Source organism: Corvus brachyrhynchos, unplaced genomic scaffold (genome assembly GCF_000691975.1).
Source record: "Corvus brachyrhynchos isolate BGI_N302 unplaced genomic scaffold, ASM69197v1 scaffold101, whole genome shotgun sequence".
NCBI lineage: Eukaryota > Metazoa > Chordata > Aves > Passeriformes > Corvidae > Corvus > Corvus brachyrhynchos.
This window is the reverse complement of record NW_008237239.1, coordinates 2583045-2606176: the sequence shown is the minus strand read 5'-3', so window position 1 is coordinate 2606176 and position 23132 is coordinate 2583045. Positions and strand designations below refer to the sequence as shown.

The 23132-nt window shown below is 39.6% G+C and overlaps 2 protein-coding genes across 2 annotated transcripts; both read right to left on the bottom strand.

The window, feature by feature from the left end:
- Positions 1 to 828: 828 nt before the first annotated feature.
- RGS13 (regulator of G-protein signaling 13) lies at positions 829 to 10209 on the bottom strand. The gene is made up of 5 exons (XM_008630455.2): positions 10021 to 10209; positions 7334 to 7402; positions 4726 to 4787; positions 3227 to 3393; positions 829 to 1268 (listed from the first exon to the last, which is right to left on the bottom strand). The coding sequence occupies exons 2-5, from the start codon at positions 7396 to 7398 to the stop codon at positions 1071 to 1073; spliced, it is 492 nt and encodes a 163-aa protein (XP_008628677.1). The 5' UTR covers positions 7399 to 7402; positions 10021 to 10209; the 3' UTR covers positions 829 to 1070.
- An 8425-nt stretch (positions 10210 to 18634) lies between these two features.
- On the bottom strand, positions 18635 to 22075 carry RGS1 (regulator of G-protein signaling 1). Its single transcript, XM_008630199.2, has 5 exons — positions 21840 to 22075; positions 21372 to 21455; positions 20686 to 20747; positions 19964 to 20127; positions 18635 to 19283 (listed from the first exon to the last, which is right to left on the bottom strand). The coding sequence occupies exons 1-5, from the start codon at positions 21941 to 21943 to the stop codon at positions 19098 to 19100; spliced, it is 600 nt and encodes a 199-aa protein (XP_008628421.1). The 5' UTR covers positions 21944 to 22075; the 3' UTR covers positions 18635 to 19097.
- Positions 22076 to 23132: the final 1057 nt, after the last annotated feature.

Here is a 23132-nt window from a genome sequence, read left to right as displayed (position 1 = left end):
TTTAAACTAGGCAACCAAGGCACAGCTTAAAGTAAACGTTAATAAGCGTGATCTGGCAACATGGCTGAAGAAACCTCAGTCACATAAATGGATCCAGCTGAGTGAACACTCCATTTCTCCTGTGAGATCATCCCAGAGGATCAGTGGGATGCTTATTGGGGTTTGTGGGGCTGCTGTCAGAGAATGATTTGTTCTTTTATTCCTTGCAATAAAGCTGCTTGAGACGGTGCTAGAGAAGTCTCTGTGTACCTATGGCTTTTGTTGTCTACACTAAAGTCTGTTAAAAGAATCAAGAGATTCCAGTTTTAATGAGATTTGAGAAGCTCAGATTAGTCATTGTTGTAAACCAGGGTACTGTAATAACTGATTAGCAAATCAAGGAGTTGTCTTTGACAGTTTATGCATGAGAGAGCCCTGTCTGTGCTGCAGGAGGATGTTCAGGAGTCAGGCTTGCTTGTATCCCGTTCTTAGGGAGTCTGAAGGGAAAGTAATGTGTTTGTGTGTCCATACCCAGAAAAACAAGGCAAAATACCAATGAATTTTATCACTGAAGAAAAACCTGAAGACACTGGTAATATTTTAGTATACTGTAGATCAAGTGCCTTCATAGCATATGTTTTATGTCATAATTCAGCATAAACTCAACTCTACACCACATGAATAATATACCCCATAGTTTAAGATTTAGCCAACTCCTGTATTTCAAATTTATCTTTGTACTTTGAGACACTACAAGACTAAAAAGAACAACAAATGTAGCAATGCAGATATTTTTTTCCTCCTGTAATGTATAGTCAAATAAACATTTATTTCCCAGCAGCAAAATGCTTTTTTTTTCTTTTTAATGCTTAGTTTTCCATAGTTTTTAGGGTTTTTTTGAGGGGAGAGGAAAACAAAACAAGAACTCTTCCTTGGGAAGGGGGGAAGATAGTGCCTTGTGAATTCTAACATCAACAGAACAGTTGAACAGTTCAATAATAGTACTCCTCTACTGCCTGATTTCTCCTGTCTACTCTAAATCTTAAACACGTGTGCCAGAAGAAACCTTTTTACATTTTCAACCATTGTCTTTAGGTTACCATTGACTTGTTGCCATTAGTTTGAAGACTCTGTTTGAGCTTTTGGTAGAACTGCGATTCAAGAAATCGTGGGTAGGAATCTCTTTCCATGTGCCTGTAGATTATTCTCTGTGCTTCATCAAAGCAGGACTGAGTTGGCTCTTGAATATTCCTCATAATTGCTTTTCTTGCAGGGCTGTCAATGTTTATCTGAAACACAAATGGAAAAGGCAGTTTAATCCTGATTATTGTGATTAGTGGAGGTCAAGAGCAGTGGTAAAGTCTCTGTTGCTGGGCCTGCATGCAGAATATGGGCCCAAGGCTGCAAAAGGGGAGTTTAGCAGGATGAGTTTGGTTTGCTCACTACTTCTAGGAAGAATAAGAGAACAGGGACAATTAAGGCAGAAGTTGTCCTGTGGACATGGCTTGGATGGGGAGTGGCTCCAGTGGAAAGAGCAGCTGGAAGTTGCTGATATCCAGCCCTGCTTTCCTTTGCTAAGAATTGTTCCCAGAGCTAGGGTTAGATTCCAGAAGAGGAAGTCTGAATTCTGATGAGTCCAAGTGCCTAGAGGTGCACATTACCAGTGGAAAAAAATGACTAGAAGTGTTATGACCTGAGATAAAATCAATGTTATATATCAACCTTGTTCAGGAAGTTTTAGTTCCTAGAGTTTTCCTGCTTCAATTCATGGTTTGTAGCAGGTAAATTGAAGCTGTGCAGGTGTGTTACAGCAGAAAGGTCTCGTGGTCAGCAAAAACACCAGATAAAAGGAACCCTTTGATAATCCATCAGCTCATGATGAGTTCCATTGGTTGTTTTCAGCTTGACTTTGTTAGTGTTGAGAGAAGACCTCTAAAGATTTGGTTAGTGCTGATGTCGTTCATGGGTTGAAATCTTCCTCTTCCAGAGGAATCATTTGAGTGCCCCATTTTAAATGCTGCTGAAATAGCAATGTAACTATGTTTCATATCCTCATGAGCATCTAGTTTTTTAGACTGGTGCCTAGTTCTTGTATTAATAGTGAACATCAAGAAAATGTGAAACTGGTGTGTCCTGAAGGTCTAGAAACCAGACAAACAAAAGCAAGATTCAAATACACATTATTTTAGAAAAAACATGGCACAGCTTATTTATAACTGTCCTGATTTAAGCCCTTACATTTGATTAATGAATTTGTGGTTGGCAATACTGATATTTCTCTTTTGAAAGTGCAAATGTCTTGCTGAGTTTCCTATAGCTGCACATACTAAAAATAAAAACTGAGAAAAAGAGACAAGAATGCATTGTTGTGCCAATTGGCATTTAAAACCAACAGAGGGTACTTTAAAAATTGCTCAAGTTTTGGATTAGAGGGAGTGGTTTAGTCATTTAAAGCAGCAACTGTTCTCAGCCAACATTTGGGAATCCAGCTGATCTGGGTTTGGCTTCTCCAGTGCCAGCAGGGAGGCTGCATTTTGAGACTCTGTAATAATTTTATTGTTACACATAAACCAGAAAATAATGAAGCATGATCCTTCAGTTATGTCAGCCTGCCAGAGGCAGTGGTAGTAAAAGCCAGAGTTGGCTTAGTTTTGCAAGGAGAGTAATAAGCAGGAATATTTAAAGGTTATAGAGCATGTCTAAATCAGATATTTTACATACAAATCTGCTGTTTTCCTTAACAAAAAAACCAGCTAATCTGTCTTGGAATCTTTCTTTTTGCTCATTTTGCAAAGGGGACAGCACTGGGTAGAGTTTTTACTTTGTTCATTTATATTTACTGTTGCAATGCCCAGGCATAGATAGATAGATAGATAGATAGATATGTAGCAATGACATAATCCAGAATCTAGTGAAGCAACGTAATCCAAAATATAGTGAAGTGATATCAATGGTCCCTGGATCTGATGTTGAAAAGAAAAAAAAGACTAGAACAGACCCAAGAACTTGGTTCTTAATTGAGTTGTGCATGCTGCTTGTGTTCTTAGTGGATACAGTTGGAAGATTTGCCCGTAGATGAGATGTGGATTCAAGTATTAAGATTCTGTGGGCAGAAGAGTTTGGGGGGAGGATGAATAGCAAGTTTTCACTCCTTTTGATACAAGCGGTGCTAGGCATTTGTTGTTGGTCTCCTGCATGACACTTCAGGCATTTCTATAAAAAAAAGAGCTTGTGATATTGTAGTCACCTCATTGGGAGCCTGGGGTTGGATGTAACTTGTAAAAAGCTTCCTGGCCACGGAAATCCTTTTCTTCTGGGATGTTATCTTCTTATACGCTTCACAGGCAAGCCAGAATTCTATGTTTTCATCACTGTGTTCTGTCTTCAAGTAGGTTTTGTAGATCATAGGCCCATCTGTAAATATTTCAGAAGCCAAATTTACATTACCTGTCTACATGCATTGCCTTTAGAGTCCCTTGCAGGCAGTAGGGACATTTATAAAGCAGTGTAATTCTTGATTGTTCCCCATAGATATTATTGGATTATTTCAAAATGGGGAAATATTTGCGCTATATTGCCCCTACACTTCAACCTTGCATTTTCCTGCACATGCAGGGCTCCCTAGTAAATCTAATCCTAGAGTAAATCTAAGGTAGGCAAATACTTTGCTCACCTTTCCTAAAGAGCTGCAAATCCCTGGGTTTAGAGTCTCTAGCTTTATATGTGAGTACACCTTTCTATTTTTGGATGTCATGAAGCTTTTAAATGAATTAAAATTCAACTAGTAGTGTTTTTAAGTGCAGTGAAGGAGGCATTTTAAGAAGGGCAGCATTCTGAGTACTGCTGCAAGCTACAAGTGTTTTTATTTAAAGCAAACTTTCTTGCTGGTGCAGCATTCTGGCCTTTCATTTTTTGGAAGATGTTGAGCACTGCCTGTTATCTGGCAGGGGTAATGATCACTTGTGTGCCTGCTGCTTCTGCTGTAATTTGGTCTCTTTGAACAGTTTTCTGTTGGGGAGTTTCTCCCTGTGCTGTAACATACTTGGTTGTTTCCTGGTTAAGATTTTAATGGCAAAATCTTTAGAGTTACAAATGCTGTCTGTTAGTCTTCTTGCTCTCTGTAATTTTTCTGCAGTTTGAAAATGATGCCAGTCCTAGGAGTAATTTTTAGAGGTTTGTGCTGTGGTTAACTTTTTCATTGCTATTTTAAAAAACGTAATTCAGCAGTGATGTTCCGGGCTGCTGCCCATATGAGAAATGTGGGAGAGCTCTGAGCCCTGTATGAAGCAGTGGGAGGTTGGAGTGGGAAAGCTCAGAATTGCTACTGCAGCTACAGTTCTTCCCATCCCTGAATATTGGAGTTGTATTCCATGGTTGTTACCCTGTATAGCTGTGCCATTTTATGGTGTCTTTGCTGTACACAGGACTTCCCAAGAGAACTTTGTCACTTTTCTGCCAATATAAATTGCTATTCAGTGCTTTAAGCGGGGATGTGGCAGATAAACCACACCCTCATCACATGCCTTTAAGGGAATTAAATGTGATTGCAGAAATGGCAAGTTTGGGGAAGCATTTGCAGCATGCTCGGTTTATTTTCACTGTGAGGCGTGCTGGGCATGTCACACAAAGTTGTTTCTCATTAGTTCTGTATAAGGCAGGATATATTATGCAGCGTGAGTTATTGATTTTGCTTTGTGGGAACTTTTTCCAGCGATCCATCTGGGACACAAACACACAATTACTTACATTTGCTTGTTACTAGATTTTCAAAAGACCGGGACCATTGTAGCACTTCCTCCAAAGACACCCTTTAGAAAAACAGGAGGGCATTATTGCAGGATTAGCTGTGGCTCAAAGTATAAGAAAAATTAATTACATTGTTGAAAATTTGGCCCCTAATTTAAATATGAGCCATATGAAACTTATATTTTAAAAGGCTCTTCTGTGACTCCCAAATCTCGTACTTACTATGCTGAGACAAATATTTTTCTTGCTGTAACAAATGCAGTTCCATTTCGAGGTGCTCCATGTAATTCCTCTAGAAATGGCATTCATTGATTTATTTAAATTCTGCTTAGGAGAAACATAAGAAAAGTACTGCCTTTCTAGACAGCACCTTCTTTGGGGGCAGGAATCATCATAGAATTTAGGAAATATTGATGCTTGTGTTTAGTAGTAAAGTCTTCAGGGCACAAGATCTTATTGTAATACTTAAAGGCCTTTAACATCTAAGCTGACTTATCTGGGAGCTGAATGGAAGCTCCAGGCATAAGGTAAATAAAGAAAGTTTAATGCAATCTTAGCTGCAAGGGACTTCCATCTCTCACCAGTTGTTTACAATGCAGTGTGACACATTATTACTAACCTACACAGCCCTCGGAGGCGGCTAAAGTCAGATTTTACTTTCATGTTTGCTATTCTTAAGCAATAAGTTCATAAGCTTGTAGGAGTCTCCTGCCTGATTCTGGGAAAGAGCATGGAAGTAGTGAGGTGAGAGACTAAACAATTTAAGGAAAAACAAATGTTTGAGGGCAGTAGCTCCATTTAAGTGCATGTAACTCCATTTACACCAACTGATTTTCAGGGATTGCAGTTTTAGGACACCAATGCTGGTAACTTGAAAAAAACGCTTATGTTAGGAAAAGAAAGGACAGGGGATGTATTCCAGTAGGTGCTTTCCATTATGCATCAGCCAAATTTGGAGTAAGATCCCTTCTCATTGAATGTTTGCTTTTCATGGGAGCTATAAGTTTGTCAACAACTACTTAGTACCACAGTGCTTTTTCAAAATTTAAATTAAAATCAAAATTGGCTTTGGTATGAGTGCTGCATGATGCTTTATAGATTTCTGCTGCAGAACAGCCATTAGCATCTCTGTAACTTTTTTAATTGATAGTGATTTATAATTTATTTATAACTTGATATAATTCCTTCTTTCTCTGATAAAGTACATGGCATGACTAGCTGATTATTTTCTCAGGATTTCCTGATTAGACTGACCTGGTCAAAGAAATACAGAGTAAGAGAAATGTTACCACTGTTGAACTGTGGGATCAATAACTCTCTAGTAACTCTTGCCAGTAAAAGACTTTTTTTCCCTTCTTGTGAGCTATTAGCCTTCTCTCTGTAAAAACTCATAAAGCATGTGGTTATGGGGAGTGAGAATCTCTAGTTCTTTGAATGATTTTTTTTTTCTCTCCTTACAAGCTACTTCTGAGTCATATTTGCTGTTCCTGACAGATAATTTTTCACCTCTCTCAGCAATAGCACTTGTATAGAACAAGTGACAATCTCGTCTGTCTCACTGAACATCAGCAGGAGAGCCATCTTATTTCCATTTCTGATTATTTGTCTTTAGCATTAACCTGTGAAGCAGAAAGAACCCTGCCTGATGGGGCAGCTGACACAGAGGAAAACCTTTTTACCTTTTTATTGTCCTTTAAAAATCAGGAGAATATGAAGGGCAGTAAGGGAATAGGTTATGATGAACTCTATTAATGGCCCTTTAATAGCTGTTATGCTGATGGCAAACATCTTGCTGCACTGATTATCAACATGATTGGATTTGCTGAAGAACTTACATTACACTCAAAAAAAAAATACTCTCCAAAAATAACTGAGGCTATATACCTGGGACTGAAAAAATTAAATTGTAGTGTCCTGTGGGAGCTGTTGTTCACTTATTGTGCACCCTCCACTGTGAGTGGCTCCCCTCACCACCCTGGTGCAGTAGTTGGAAACTCTGTCTGGATTTCTGCCACCCAACTTCACCCCAATGGCAGTTTCAGGGGTCATCAGGTTCTCCTCAGTATTGCTGTGGAGGGTATGTCTCAATAAATCAGTTCTGTGTCTGGTCTGATACCAGCTGAAGGCATTTTGGATGGAAGCATTTCCCCACCCCCATAGGATGTGTCCCCCAAATTCCTGGCAGTGCTTGGTCCCCATGGAGCCTGGTGGCAGCTGAGGACTTGCAGGAGCCACTCGGCCATGTCTCACATGCACTACATGAATATTCAACCTTTGCCAGCAGCCTGAATTCTTTTAAAAGATGGACCCCAAATATCCGGCTTACAGATTCCTCGCAGGCCCACATCTGGGCTGAATCCAGGGATGAGTTTGGGCCCATGCCTGTGTCCCATGAAAGGAGCTCCCAGTGGGATATGCCGGCGGACACCCCATGGGCTGTTAAGGAACTGGCTGCAGGAAGGAGCTTGGCTGGGGCACTTGTGAAGGTGTTGCCCTCTCTTGCACGATCTTAAGCTTACAAAGAAACCTCCACTGTGAATTTTGAGGGGTTTGTTCCTCCTGCTCAGCTGTAAGTACTGCAGAATATAAGATTCTTATCTGTACTTACTTAGAACTGATCCCATTTTCTTCTGCTCTGAATATCTTGCAAATCCAACAAGTATTTGGACTCATTCTCCTAAACATGGAAAATATGTGAGTTTTAAATCTGCTGTGCTGAGTTCTGGCTTTCTTAAATAAAATCTTATAATTCACTCTACATGTAGCAGTGCAATCAGTTCTAACAGTATTCTTATTTTGTGCACCTGATCTGTATCTATAAGTCATTTCTGAAGCATTTGACCAAAATATATTTTTGTAACACATGAGAACTTAAAAAAAATTTTTTAAATTACCAGATAGTCCAGTGGATATCTCTCAGGGAAGAATAGAAATGTTGATAATTTTCCCTCTTTGTTTCTCCAATTATGAAAGGAGATTGAAGGTTGAGCCTGAGCCAAAGCAGAATGAAACTAAAAATCTTTTTTTTCTTTTTTTTCACCGAAAGCTCAGGGTGACCAGGATCAGAGATCAGAGCTCAATGTGAACTGAATGATGCTGAGTAAGTTGTTAGGTGTCTGAGATTAACATTGATATTTGTCCAGCATGTATCTCAAAGTCAATAAAAGTCATATAAAACTTGCTTTTATATAGATATGATATCCATAAAAGAGGGTGTAGTTTATTAGGAATGAAGCAGTGAAAAATGTTTGTCTAAAAAAGACAAAATTTGAAAAATCTCTTGTGACATGGAGTATGTTTAGTGCTTCTCCTTTGGCTTTCAGGCAATGCCAGCTGCTGAGTTTACACAAGACTGTAAGTTTGTATGGACCTTCCTGAAATCAAAACAGTCTTTTTTATTTTTGAGGTTGACTGGCACATATTATGCCTACAGCCAATTTTTTCCTTCAAACTGAAACACACAGTAAAACAGAGGACAAGGTTCTGTCTCCCAGCTTTCTGAAATGTTTTCATTTGCCTTTAGTGTTGTTTTCTTTGTTACCCTGACATAAATAATCAACTTTACATTATATAAGAGTTTTACCCAGTAAATTTCCTGCAGGGTATTGAAACTGCATACCTTTGCCCAAGTGCTACACTGCAACTGCTGCTCACATTCCCTGCAGCCCTATGGGACTACCAGTGGCCATTGCCTGCTGCCTGCTTCAGAATTCTCTGAACTATGTTCTCTGCTAGATCTCTGACTTTTGAATCATTCCACCAGTATGTACTCATCTCACCCTCTGCCTAAAAGCAGTCTTTTAAAACTACACCATATTCCATATTTAAGATGAAGTTATGCATTTAAATTCTGGCATATGGTTATTATTTATCACCTTATTTTAGGCTACTTTGACCAATGCCCTCTATTTTGGGTGTTTTCATGTTGCAATCATTCATCTTGTATCCACTGAAATGTAAGTGAAATGCAGTCTTTGTGGCTTTTTTGAAACCTGAAGAAATTCATGTAGTTTTTTTACTCACAGAGATGCTCAAGAAATACCAGATGAAGCAATATTAAGTAATCTGATTCAGCTACTTCCATCTGAATTTAAAGTGTCAATAATTATTTTTTTCTTCAGGTGATGGCTGCATGAAGTGACTTTTCTGTAAGGAAATGTTATTGTTCTGAGGAGCCTTTTTAATCTGAGTTAGAGGCTTTCAGCTTGTTGAGAACACACATTTTCCAAGCATACACATCCAGGGCTTTGTGGTTCTCTCTTCTTCTTATGTCAGACTTATTTCCTAATAGACCAGGGAACAGAGCATGCTGATTTTATCTTTTCCAGCGCTGATTTGGAACATCTTCTTTCCACTGAAGCATAATCTATGTTTCATTAGTCTGACGTTGTGTGTTTCTGCTGACAGTGGTCTTAACCCTAAAATAAGACTGGTAGTACAAAAGCCACACCACACCCTGGAGCAGTGGGTTAGTTTTGGGTTGTCTAACTCCCAGGAGAGCAGCCTGTTACCTGTCACAGTGTCCTATCTATTGTAGATAGTAAATTACATCTTAACTACTCCATTCAGCTTTGCAGTGTTCAGAAAACTCGACTTGGATCATGGAACTCTTCTCACCCAATATTTATAAAGTGTAGTATCCTTTCTCTTTGCTTGTTGTAAGGCTGTATTGCAACGAGGCCACAAGTTCTTTAATGTGTAGGACCTGTGTGCTTCCTGCAGGACTGGTAACCAAAGAGAAAGTCACATGGCTGCAACTCTTCTGCAGAAGTAATTGCCTGACTGATAATAAATGAATCTAAGTGCTGGAGTTATTCATGTCTGTAAAATAAATAAGCAGCACCGATCTGGAAATGACTGTTTAACTCTTGTTATATTTTATATTGGAGAAATATCAGGAAAACTGATTTGGTACATCAAAGAACATGAAATATTTACCTTTCAAATGACTACATACATTTTGGTTTTTCAGCACCCTTTTTCTGTGCCAATGAATTTGTAAACTACCAAATGCCACAGCTTTTAGTGCCCAGCATAACTTTCAGCAGAGAGAAACTGCTATATAAAAGTTCTAACTGATTGCCCATGTAATGTTATTCAGTTTATTTTGCACTGACTATTGCATAAAATATTCATGTATATATAGGGATAAAGCTGGGTATACATCAGAAACATTTCCAACACAAATGCCTTTGCAATGCTGAGAACCTTACATGTCAAGAGAAAAACCAAGTGTTCCCCTGCCTATGCTATACTTTTCTGATAATATTTCAAAGTGCAAAATCTCATACTTACAGAAACTCCTCTTGGCTTATTCCCCTTGGTTAAAAAGCTTCATTTAATAGTTGCATTTGCAAGGGTAACTTTCCAAATTTCTTGAGCTGTTGTTTTCCTTTGTTATTTTCTCTTAGTGTAGGTGGTCTTACTACCCATTCTCCGTGCCTGTGCTGCTCATACTAGTGCCTGACTCCTCTTTTATACATATCACAGGCAAACAGTGGCTGTGGTTTCCATCAGAAAAAGCTCCTTTGGGCTCTGATGCACCACTGATAGAGCCTGTTTGCACTGAAATTATCTTGACATCTCTACTGATCAGCTGTAATGACATGAAGCTGTACTTGACTTCATTGAAATCTTGCATGTGTTGTCCAAGTCCTGTGACTAATGTTTTCCATCCCTTTATCAAAGTTCTTTATATGAAAGCTGAAGTCCATGTTGAAATGAGACAAAGGGCACAAGTACCCTTTCACTGAAACCAATTTTCGTCTTATAGGCAGCATTATGAAGCACTTCGGACTGCTCTGGGGGAACGTTTTTCTGCTCTGGCCCATCAGTGTCAGGCTTTTATGTGCTCCTACTTGGCCAACCTGCTACTGCACAGCACCTGAGGGATGTTAGACCTGAACTCTCTTTAAACTTGTATGACGTCCTCTGTCATTTTTCTCACAGCTGCTGCCCAGGTTATGGCTTCATTTTCAGCTGAGATTCAACTTATCTATGTTTTGCTTGTTCATCTCTGGCCAGGTGTTTGAAAGGAGCCATGCAGTGCAATAGCACTGAAGTTGCTGTGTCAGTGGGAGACTCATTTGTAGTGATACTGGGGCTTTGAGAACAAGCACTAGCTCAGCTGCTTTCTGCAAAGTAGTCACAGGAGGGGATCCTTCTGGAGGGCTTTCTGTCCTTCCTGCGGTGGTTGTGACTTGGGATCTCTGAGAATTTGCCATTGCCTACAAGGCACAGACTGACCCTGTTGGGAGGGGAAGGTTGGTCATGCCCCTGCTCCCTCTGACAGCCCAGCTGTGTGCTGTGATATTTCTTTCAATCTTATCTCTGTGCTCTGACTCATCTTCTTTTCCTCTTACGGAGCCTCCCAGACAGAGCATGAACTGTGGAGGATTGGAAGTTAAATTGAGGTTTGAGCTTATGACAATACAGTGCAATCATTTATTTTATTGCAGCTCACCCTACTGGTACACAGGCTTTGTGTATGAGATGTACATCCCTTTTCCCACAGCACTTGTCCTGCTGAGGAGGAAATGTGTGTGGTGTGCTCACCCACAGCAGAACCTGGTGTCAGAGCAGGGCAGCATCACGTGTGAGACCTGGCCTGTGCTTAGGGAAGGGAAGGACAAATATCACTGTGATCTATTTTCTATTGATTGCTATGTCATTAAATCTCATTCTGTATTTGTTGTAACTTCACACAGGATATTGGAGTATTTTGTTCCATTTCTGTAATGGGAATAGGCAGAAGCAAATATCTGTGCAGTGTAACTTGAGCTGATTATTCAAATAATTATAATAGTGAGATATTTCAAGTTTATCACATGCCTCCTCCTGCTTCTAATGCTTCATATATAGGCACTTATATACCAAAGCATCTGAGGGCCAGAACTTGACAAGCTAAAAAAGACTATAAGGAATCTCATTTGTACAACTACTTATATTTAAATAAGAAAAAAGCACCATATTAATAACTGGAAAAGTTACAGAATGAAAATCGCAGTTATGTTGATAGTCTCTAGTGATTTGTACCAGTATATAACTATTTGATCTACGTATATTTGGAGAAACCTTATATGTGCTTATGCATGTTCTTTTGCAAAAGCATAAATGTCTTATTTTTTACACTAAATTTTATTGGCATTAAAGGAACATCCATCTAAAATCTCATTATTAAAATGAATGATAATGAACTATTTAGGGTTTTTTTCCTATCAACTGATGTCCAGGGTGCCATATATAGCATCATATCTTTGTAAATTTAAATTGTGCAGTGACTGAGGATCCTTAACCAATGACTTTGTGTTCAAATATTTTCTTTGCCTTATTACAGGCATTAAAAAAATGCTGTGATGTTGCTTAAAATTGAAATAAATTGTCCTGGGGTTTTCTCCCTAGGTTCGTTTTTTCTATTAAACTGAAGAAAATACATCTGCAAACCTCTCTTGCCTTGTACAGTAGGGGGATATTTAGGTGCAGGATTTGTTGCTTATTTCATGTTTTGTTATATTCTTGACCATGCTCTGATGAAAAGTTTGAAATTTAGTGGGTTTCAAATATGACTTTACAATTTGTTTCTCTGTGTCAGCTCTTTCCACTACCATCACTTATAGCTTGATACCCAGAAAGTCACCCATCTACTTCCCTTTCCAGAATATTTAAAGTCCATAAGAGTGGATAGTTTTGCTGTTAACCAGGTATGCTGCCTCACTGTGGAATTACATGATTTAACGTAAATCCCACCCTTCCTCTCATTGCATACAAATTCCACTAGATGTCATCCGGTGTCACGCTGAAGGGGAAGGTTTGAACCACCATGTCCATCAGCTCAGACTGGCCTCGTGAGGGCGGCTGTGGGTGCAGGCTCTGGGTGGGAACACTGCAGTGCCCCTTTAATAAATGGTTCCTTGTAGCCTGAACGAGTCCTGGTGAGACACTGAGGCCTGCAGGTGACTCTGATAGGGCCTTTTCCCTTTGGATGTTGCCAGGTGTTGGGCTGGGATGTTCCCTGCTGTTGCCAGGTGTAGGGCCCAGAACAGCTCTAGGATCATGAAGAGATGTACTACACAGGAATCCATTTTTGCTTGGTTTATTCAGTGGTTGAACTGGATGTGCTTTCCAGAAAGACAATAAGGGAAATGCCAAAACTGAGACAATGGCTACATTGTTGCTGCTGAATTTATCAATTGTCAGGCCTGTTCATTTTCTAGGCATTAACCCTCAACTGGCAGCTAGTTTAGACAATGTATGTTGACCATCTTGATTGCAACCATTTTTTCTTACCACTGAGGATAATTCTCCCAGATGAGTTCTTGCTCATTCTTCCATTTCCTTTGCTGTTTTCCTGCACTCACTCACCTAGCATCACCTTTTTTAATTTTTATGTGTTCTCTTCAGGTTTTTTCCCTCCCACCCTTACATTAATTATTTCCTAATTATGTTTCTGTTTCAATGCTGTTGTGCTTAATAAACATCTCGCCCACCTACATCTGTTCCACACTAGTGAATGTGGAAGTACTGTTTGTCTCATTCTGTCTTGTACCCATTCTTTCCATCTACCCACATGTTCCCCTGCCTGCACATTGCCACCCTTCTCTCTGCAGTGCTCCCATGCCCTGGCATTTGGGAATGTAGGACCCCTGCTTCCTGGGGCTTGCCTGGGGCTCATGTTCCTGACACAGCATCCTACAAGGGTATGTTAAATAGGAGAACTGAGGCTGTGCCTGGAAATCCAGGTCCAAACACAAGGAAAGCAGTAAAATATTAGGAGGTCTTCATTAACCTTGAGGAGAGCACAGAGTGGTTACTCTGATTTGGCTGCTACTCATCCTCATTGCTGCTTGAGTAACTTTAGGACAAAATAACGAATCGGTGTTCTTGCTTCTTGCGTAATTCAGTCATAGATGTTTCCAGAGAAGAGTCCTGTTTCTGTAATTACATATTCCTTGGTGGTTTTGACAAATTCTGTTGGGAACTTTCTTGCTATATATTTGGCAATAACCTCAAAAAAAGTTAGGTTCTGTGTGGAATGAGGTTCTGCTCACAGGGATGGAGGGAACAGTGTTCACAGCTTCAGTCCTTACAGTAGGCCAAAACAACCAGTAAATTGTCTGCAGATACAGAGATGATGAAATGGTTTTTGTTTCTGAGTAGAAGTAGGCATGGCCTGCTAATAGTCACTGCCTGAAGAATTTAAAGCATTTCTATATTCGTGGCTTTAGGTTTTATCAACAAGGCTGGACAAGTCTTACATTGTGACCCATTTCTGCAAACTCTATTAACCAGTGTCCTGCTGAGCGAGAGCAGACTGAAGTCTAGATAGCACTTGGGGAAACCTGACCTCAGTTGTACTCTGTGACCTTTCTGTTCCCTTTTTATTCCTAAAACTGTGATGTCATTGTGTGAGCCTGGTGCACTGCAGCTATCTCAGTAGAAGAGGAAATAACGCCATGAGAAGTCTGGACTAGTTTTTACAGGAATTTTCACCCCATCCATTCTGTCAGGCTTCCCAGAGTTGTGCTGTGGTTTGGATACAAAGCACTCTGTGCCCTGAACTCTGTGAGATTCTGCATTCACACTTCCACCAAAGCTCAGCAGTGAACAGGGCTTCTCACACCCCCTGCAGGTGTGTACTCCTCTGGAAGGTGCCAGTTCTTCATCTTGTCATAGTTCAGTGTCAAATTATTGATTATAGTGTGGTCCAAGTCAGAATGTTTGACTGTGTTAATCCAGGGCGCCCCTTTCCTCCAGATGTTTGTTCCAGCACCTGGAGAGTTCCTCGCTGGACTCTGGGCTTTGTTTGAACATCCACAGTGTGTCCAGAGTTTCCTCAGACTGGCATGAACAACAAGCATGTTGCCAAACTCATAGCTGGACAAATTCTGTTCAATATTGAGTCTCTTCTCTGTGTCTAAAGCTGCCTTCGTGGTTGACAAACTGTTTGCCACATAATGCCAAATACATTACAGACTTTTTCCATAGGTAGTATGGAAATCATGGGTTACTGAGTTATTAGTGTTATGCAGAGAGTGTTTATCTTGTTTTATTTTTAAAGTTAGCCCTCTAATAGTAGAAACCTTCTGACCACAGTGACTTGAAAAAAAAACCCCAAACCCCTTGTGATTCCAGTGAAGTCGAGTCTGTAGGCAGCTGTGTTGCCACTTCAGTACTTTGGCTGCATCACAGACTTTGAAGAGAAGCATTGCTAATCTGCTCTGTTTCTTTCTGAACACAAGACTAGAGTGGTCCTGAAAGGTTTACATTTCTGCATTTCATGCTCTACTCAACCTATTTTTAATTTTATTAGTGAAAGGGACCATGTGACAGCAGGTCACCCAACTACTTTAGATAAGTGCTTTAAGGCTGTGTGGTGCTTGAAGAAATTGAAGGGAAGTGCTCAGCAGAATGTAAATGTTGATCATCTTTGGGGTCTTTCAAGAGGGTACTTTCTGGAGATATTTTGAGAAATGAGGGGGAATGAGTTTGTTTCCAAAATAGGCACACTGGTTCTTGATTTATGTGAATCCCCTTTTAGTGACTAAAGCCTTTGAGGCTTTATATACCCAAACAAAACCAGGGGATAACCTTAAGTCCCCTCTGACTTTGTTTCTGAGCACCCAATACAGATTTAAATCATCCAATGAATATTAAGCAATAACTTGTTTTTCAATTTCTGCCTCTGTTTAATGACTAAAGATTCCATTTCAAAAAATTCATCTGTAGACATTACACACTTTGATACAACCAACTCATATCTCTGAATGGAAGATGAGAACATCTAATTTTTCCACATCCTACTATTTTTTTTCTTTTCAAACTCATTTCACAACCATAAAGATGGTGACATCTGAAAAGCCTGTTACTTCAGAGCGTGGGCAGTGATGGGTGGCACTGAGGAGTCTAAAGTGATGAATTTGTATTATTCATCACATCTCAGTTTTAATTTCCTTCCTGTTTCAGTGTTCATAACAATAGCATGTTTCCACAGGTGGCCTGTTCAATATATGGGAGAGATCGATACTATGTTATACCATGTTTTTATTTAGGATAATATTAAAAATATCTGGTTTGGGTAATTAATTTTTCCAAATTGGAGAGGTCAAAGCTAGTCTTCTAAATACACATGCAGGGTCTGCTGGACTCCTGAGTCCTTCCATAAAGAAAACTGCAACAGAGAGAAGTGAATTCACTTCAAAAGTGTCCCTAAAGATGGTACAATGATTGATTTTTCCACTGGAACATTAACAAACAATGAAAATGTTGTTTCAGGGGTAAGGTAGAACACATAAAGAAAATTCTGAGTCGATGCTGTCAAATCTTAAAGCTTTTCCATGTACTGCATCCTGTTTTCCTGCACTGTTCTGTAGCTGACAGCCAACCTGATTCAATTGTTTCTTTTAGAGACAGTGAATGGAACAGCAAATTTCCATTCTCTCATGGCATACCTTCTCCAAAGAAGGAAAGCGGAATCTAGTTTAAAAAAAAAAAAGCCCAACCCAACCCACACCTGTGAAACCAATGTGTGATATTGGGGCTGTTCCAGTGCACGAGTAGAGGGAAATGAGTGCACCCACCTCGTACACAAACAAAGGGCGGCAGAAAGCTCTGAGTCCTTTGATCTGTGTGTTCTGGGTCATTCAGATCCCTCAGACCTTGTTTAAACAACCTCTTTTGGGCAGCCCTGCTGTAGCAACACACGTGTAATACTGGGCTTTCAGCATCCCAGAGCCAGGCCTGAATTTCTGCTGTGCTGTCATTTGCTTGCTGAAATGTGGTCATGTTGTCAAGGGTGCTGGAGTGGGCTGGAATATCTCTGGAATTAATAACCTGGGCAACTGACCTTTGCAGTTGATATCAAGTTTGTACTGCGAATAAGGTGAGAGACTTAAAAATAGCCAACGTTGTTGGGTTGTACAGAGTGGAACAGTTTCTTTTTGAAGAAGAAAAACACCTTTCTTGCTCTCTCACTCTGCCAAATTATGAAGTAGGGATAGATGCTTATGGAAGAAAGTCAAAACTCCCTTCTTCCCTCCTCAGATACTCTGGTCTCTACTAACTGTGTAATACAAGTTGGTGAAATTGCTCTGACAGTCTTCTCTGCTAGCAACAAGCCATCCAAAAGTAAATAAAAATCCTAACCATCCATGCTATGAAATATGATTTTAGTCAGAAATTACATATGGGTGTTTGGCTTAACCATAGCAAAACTGGGAAACTGCAGGGAGAGCAAATGAAGACTGGGGCCATAATAATTAAAGGGATTTACAGTCAAAAGAATAATGTTACTTGAATACAGTGTCTGTTTAGAGGGTAGCTGATATTTCATAGCTCTTTCACCTCTGTGAGCTTGAAGTTCTGCAGAGACATTTGGGCCACATTAACTGTGTCAGAGCAAACATAATGATGCACCTTGTGTGGGAGGCACAGTTGTTATTCCTACTTCACAGCAATTAGATCTATTCCTAATGATCCTGGAAAATTAATTCCTGCAAGAATGCCAACTGGAGACTGGTTTACATTGTTCCAGGAGCAGTCAGGCTTTACAGTCAGACTCTCTCAGGAATGCATAACTTAACAATAATACTGCAAGACTGGGGTCTTTTCTTCAGCATTTTTTAGCCTTGAAAGGAAGATGTAATTTGCAGTGGCTCCCAGCTACTATAGTAGGTGATGGTGGAAACTGGCACTTTTCTATGTTCCTTCCAGCTGTTTTGCGTCTAACACAGACTTTTATTCTCCCCTGGAGGTCCCAAAGTCCCCAAAAGGTGGCAGTAAGAACCTGGTCTGCTCTCAGTGAGAGGTGACATCTCTGAATTTATAGCTTCTCCTTTTGGTACAGAGCAGAGTGGGGCTCACAAAGCTCATGTTATTCTGAAAAAATGGAAAATTTGCAAGGCTGAGATAAAATCTTGTATTGCCACCCGTGTGATGTCAGTGTCTCATGATGGGAACTCATTAAAACCAAGGCATCCTCTGATTTATTTTCCCTGTAAGCTCTAATGTCACAAGGTCTCAAACACTTGAGTTTTGGGAGTACTCTTGTTCATGGTTACATATTTCAAGCATAATCACTTTTTTCCCCTTTTACTTTAGTTCTCATCTCTACTGTGGTATAGGCTACTCATTACATTTTAGAGTAAATTGAATGCAATGAAATGAAATGACCCTTGATGCTAGTGTTGGTATTGCTTGTCACATTCTGGATCCTGCCAGGATTAGTGGAGTAATGCCAATGTCTCAAACAATGTGACTGCTGAGGAGTCTCTCTGGTTGCTGCCTCTCTACATAAGCAAACATGGGTGATCCATGTGCTCAACTCATCTTCAGTGTCCAAGGGGATTGACTGTGGGGCCATTGGCTCAATATTTTCTATATTTGAGATTTGACTTGGATTTGACAGCTGGTAGCTGGAGCATCATGAAAATACAAAGGAAATTTAGACTGGTTCCTCTTTATTTATCTACTTATTTTCTTTTTTGGGGGTTGTGAGTATGGGTCTAGGTAAGTCAGTATCACCTATTCCAGGTAACTCAGATTATGGTTGTGTAAAATGGGCAAAAAGAGAGAGAAGTGGTGGAGATAAAATTAACATTTGAATATGGAGATGAGAGGTAGTAGCATAGTGAGACTGACGGGAATTTTGTGTTTCAATATTTCAGTAATTACAATGGAAAAATCACTTCAAATTTGATGTAAATAAGATATAAAACTTTATTATTAACTGTATTTTAATGAAGATTTACTTATTATTTTTCAATAAATTAAACAGGAAATGTGCTACATACCTGCCTGATGAATACAAATGTAATAAAATACAGCTTATATAATTCTTACATAATTTAAATCATATAAATTTTAAGACATGTCAATTTAGGATATATTTACATAGCACAACAGCATTGTGGAGCTCACACTCATGCTTATTAACACTTCATAGATTTTTGAAAGAGGCGTGAGTTTTGGCATTTTCTTGTTATGCCCAAAATTGTCAGTCATCCTAGCTTTTCTTCTGAACTTGAGAATCTTTTCCCAATGCTCAGCAAGTCTTGCACTTCCTAACAATCAGCAGTTCTTTGGGATCTAAGACACAGTTCAGTGTTCATGGTGCAGTTCAAACATCAGTTTTCATATCCTGCTTTGACTCCATGGTGTGTGGGAGGAGGGGATTTTCTCCCTGTGCTGCTCTCACCCCTGTGACAGCCTCACCAGCTTTTATCCTGCGTTCTCTTGGCTGTGGAGCTGCTTGCATTTCCCTCATACTCCTCCTCCCAAGACAGGGATATTCCTTGGCAAGATCCAACCACTCTGGAGGATCTCTTCACAGGGTATTTGACACAGAGTCTACTTGGCTCTTCACTGCCTCAAACACTTTATTTCGAAGTGTTGGTTTGCAGCTGGTTCAAAAGGTTCAGGTAGGATTTGGATTTTAAAAATCTGGGATATGAATCCCTTTCCATAAGGATGTACACTGTTTTCTGGGCTTCATCAAAACTTGAGTGAGTTGGGTCTTGAGCCTTTTTGGCTGTTGCTTCCCTCATCTGATAGTCAATATTGATCTGGAAAAGAAAAAAATAAATGCCATTGAAAACCTAACTTAAAAATGCAGTCTCTTTCTATATCTGTCACTTTGTCAACACATGAACTTGCAGCCTTAGAACTCTGTGATAAATCAATGTCAGAACTGCAAAATGGGGGAAATTAAATACTTGTATCCCAGCTGGGCACAAAAATTGCTGTTCACTATAGAAATGTAATTTTTTCTGGAGTCAGAATTAATACAGCTCAACAATGGACTACTGAGAGGAGCAACCTCCAGTTACTAAGAGAAATCTTGTGTTGAATGTCTCCAGTTTAAACATGATCCATATACAGAACTTTACATTTTCCAGAAGGTCCACTGCTTTTAAAAGACAAGAAATGTTCTGTGGCACTTCCACTCACAAACACAAAGAATCTCCAAACAGCATCAGTAATTCAAACTGGGCTGACTCAGCAAGGAGCATCATGTGCTAAGCTGCTGAGGCCTTTGCTGAGCTCTGCTGGTGCCTCTCCCAGTATTGGCCTGCATCCTGTGACTGTGAGATCTGATAATGTCTCACTGCACACAGCAGTGATGCAAGAAGGGTCCTGAAAGCGTGCCTGTGCCTTCCTTTTATGTAACTGAGTGAGTGTGTGAGCATCTCAGTGAAGCCACACTTCCCCCTTCTGCCATGGCACAGATTGACTTTGTACATACCTGCTTAATGGCATCTGACTGAACAAACTCCTCATAAATCCTCTCTGCTTTGCCATGTAAGTGATCGGACTTGGTTTTCTTGTAATCCTCACAAGCCAACCAGAACTCGATGTTTTCCTCACTGAACTCTGACTTCAGGAACTCCCGAAACACACCTTGACCACCTAAAGCCAACACAAATACATCATCTTTACTGTATGATATTTGTGACCAGGGAGGAGAAAAAAAAGTAGCAGCAGTTGTATTGAAATCTGATATAAAACCTTGGCAAAATACACTGTTCTTCCCTTCTTCAACATACTACAGATATTCTAATATTAAGGCTCATGGGAGTATTGCTAATTATGTTCAGTGGTTTTAGATCTAGACCCTGGGTACCAAATTATAGCAATGCATTCTAGCCCTTCCTAAATGGATTGTCTTAGGGTATAAGTGGAGAGAAAATTCAAGATTAAACTGATGTGTTATCCAAGGATCGAAGACTGATCAAAATGAGCTATTTGGGGGTTGTTATGCTGAAAATGGGAAAAAAACCCCAAAACCCAACTTGGAAGCCAAGCTGTAGCAGTGTCCATGTTACAGTAGAGCTGTAAAAACCTGAGGTGCAGCAGCCCATTGTCTGACAGTGTTTATACAATGCTACAGCTTTGCCTATTTGGTGAGATTAGACAAAATTTTGTCCTCGGAGTAAGAACAAAGTCATACTGGAGTAACGGACTTACTTTGGCTGGCCAAGAGCTTTTCCAAAGACTGTGACCACTGAATAACTTCCTCTGCAGAAAGCCTAAGGTGACAAGAAAAAGAAAAGACTTTAGGCAAGGAACCATGGGGTTTGTTTGGTATGACTGAAGGAGACAAATTTTATAATTTATTATTCTATTCCAGGAGTATGTGCCAGATATTTTACTAAATTTATGGCTTTGTCATAATCTGAGATCCTGGAGACAGCCCACTTTGAGAAAAATAGTCAGAGATGAATTATGATGTTATGTTGAATTCTGTTCCCAGGAAAATAATCTTTAACTATGATAAAACTATTTTGTACCTCTACCTCTGTTTCCATATTTTTGCAATAAGAATGGTAATACCCCTACTCTTCACTTAAGTGAGAAGCATCTTTTTCTTGTAAAATGTTAGAGAACAGGTACAATGTCCCTCTGATAAAAATGGATTTAACCAGAGTGTCTTCTCCCTCACTGTTTGATGCAAACATATCAAATCACTAATTAAAAATCCTTAACTCCATGAATAGTTTCTAACTACCAATGTTCACCTTTCTTGCATTTTGGAAATTCTAGATCTTTTTACAGTATTTTTTGTTCTAGAAGTAGTTTAGAAATGAAGTAGTTTACTATATAATAATCTAGCTATAATTATATTTTAGAACTGGGTATATTTCAGTACTTACATAACATTTCTAGAGTTGGAAGCCTTGATCCCAGATTCAATATGTGGCACCATGCACTTCAAATAACTTTTGAGATCTGCACCACTGAAACAATGAACAAACATTTTTTTAATCCATTACATTGCAGCTGGATTTAAATTCGATTTAAATTTTCCTCAAACTTTCAAACAGAGACAGACAGCTCCATCCTAGCACTGAAGTCTGGCAAGTTACACATCCAAGTAATTTTTTTTTAAAGACTGAGCTCCCCACTGTATTCAAATTCTACTTATGATTACTTAAAACAATCAATTAATTAATTGGAATGCCTCAGCTCAAGCCTTTTTGAATGATGTTGCAGTCCTGGGCTTTGAGCAGGTTTTGTTCATTTAGCCTGAAACACAGTGCTAATTCTTAATCTCCAAGATTAGTGGAGTGTCATTTTCACTTCTAATACATTAAATTTTATACGAAGTTGTATATACTTACAAAGCCTTTTGCTTCTTTTTATGGACTTTGCCTTCTGCAAGCTTGCAATCTTCTTTTCCATTTAATTCAGTCATGTTGTTGTGGGAGAAAAAGAATCCTGGCATTTTACTAGAGTTTAACGTGAGGCGCGCTTCGCCACGATAATCCTCCGAGCCCCAACTGACAGCTCCCCGCCTCTGCTGCCCCCTTTTATTGACGCAGGCAGCCCTGCTAGCTGGTGTGAACAGAGCTGTTTATCATCTGTCTTCATCACAACCTCTGGAAGTTCCCCTTTCAGTGCACAGTGACGTGAGTCTTCTTTGAGAAAGAAAACAGACAGCAGCGTCTCGTGGTTGAAGTTAAACCAGATGAGGCTGAATTAGTTTGGGGTTGTTATGTGTGACTGTGTATGTCTGGTACCAAAAAACAAAAATCCCCTCTAGAACTTCGAATTCTTGTCCCCTTTCTAATTGGTACTTGCAAGTCAGAAGTATTTTTTGGTTTGATGAACAGAGCTGCAAATACTGCAATTTTTTCTTGACAAAATTCACTTGTTGCATGCCTGTGTCCTGCATTTTTATGCTTTTCAATTGGTCAGGTGGGCTCAGCAGAATACAAGGAAAAGGTACTTTACAATACCCCAGTACTAAAGTTCCATATGCAACAAGCTATTTGCAAGTCCCCTGTTGCTCTTCAAACTAGATCATTACATTAGACAGGTTTTTTTAGACACGTGCTGTGAAAATATTTAGAAGTGGTTTTCTCAGGAAGGGGTTTTGAAGCATCAAGAACTTATTTAATTTGGTTTGATTTTTCCAAGTCAGGTTATTTGGAAGCACAGGGACATATTTCAGGAATACCTCCCTAATTTTAACTGGCTTGGCATGTATAAATATTGATTAGGTTAGAGCTGTTGTTGTAAACACAATGTGAATATTGCAACCCGTTTGAGGGAGATGGAGTTGTTTGTACAGACTTGAGTTCCACTTCAAAGAGGAAACCATGGATATAAAACAAGATGAAGTATTAAGTGTAACTGTTTATCTGTCCAGGATGGTGATCTAGATGTTGAAATACTTAATCTGGCCCCTGAGCAGCCCAATTTCTGCTTGTTTGCTCGGGTTAGTTTTGGGTTTTTTTCTGTCATGTTTCATAGATTTTCTTTTTTTTTTTTTTCCTAAATAACGTGTGCAACTTTGATTACTTATAAATAGCTCGTGAATGATGTGTACAGGGTGATGGTGGTATGGGGTGGTGATGGCATATGATGGTGATAACTGCTGACACATCCCCAGCTTCCTAGGCAAATGTGAT

Bases quoted from the DNA above. Each gene is read 5' to 3' on its own strand.
- RGS13 (XM_008630455.2), bottom strand. From the start codon at position 7,398: ATGAGTCCAAATACTTGTTGGATTTGCAAGATATTCAGAGCAGAAGAA. The intron at 4,788-7,333 runs GTAAGTACAGAT...GTTTTTCTAAAG, and splicing joins GAAAATGGGATCAGTTCTAA to GGTGTCTTTGGAGGAAGTGC. The intron at 1,269-3,226 runs GTGACTACAATA...TTTGTGTTTCAG, and splicing joins AACCCCAGGCTCCCAATGAG to ATAAACATTGACAGCCCTGC.
- RGS1 (XM_008630199.2), bottom strand. From the start codon at position 21,943: ATGCCAGGATTCTTTTTCTCCCACAACAACATGACTGAATTAAATGGA. The intron at 21,456-21,839 runs GTAAGTATATAC...TCATTGTTTCAG, and splicing joins AAAAAGAAGCAAAAGGCTTT to TGGTGCAGATCTCAAAAGTT. The intron at 19,284-19,963 runs GTATGTACAAAG...TTTCTTTTCCAG, and splicing joins AGTCAGATGCCATTAAGCAG to ATCAATATTGACTATCAGAT.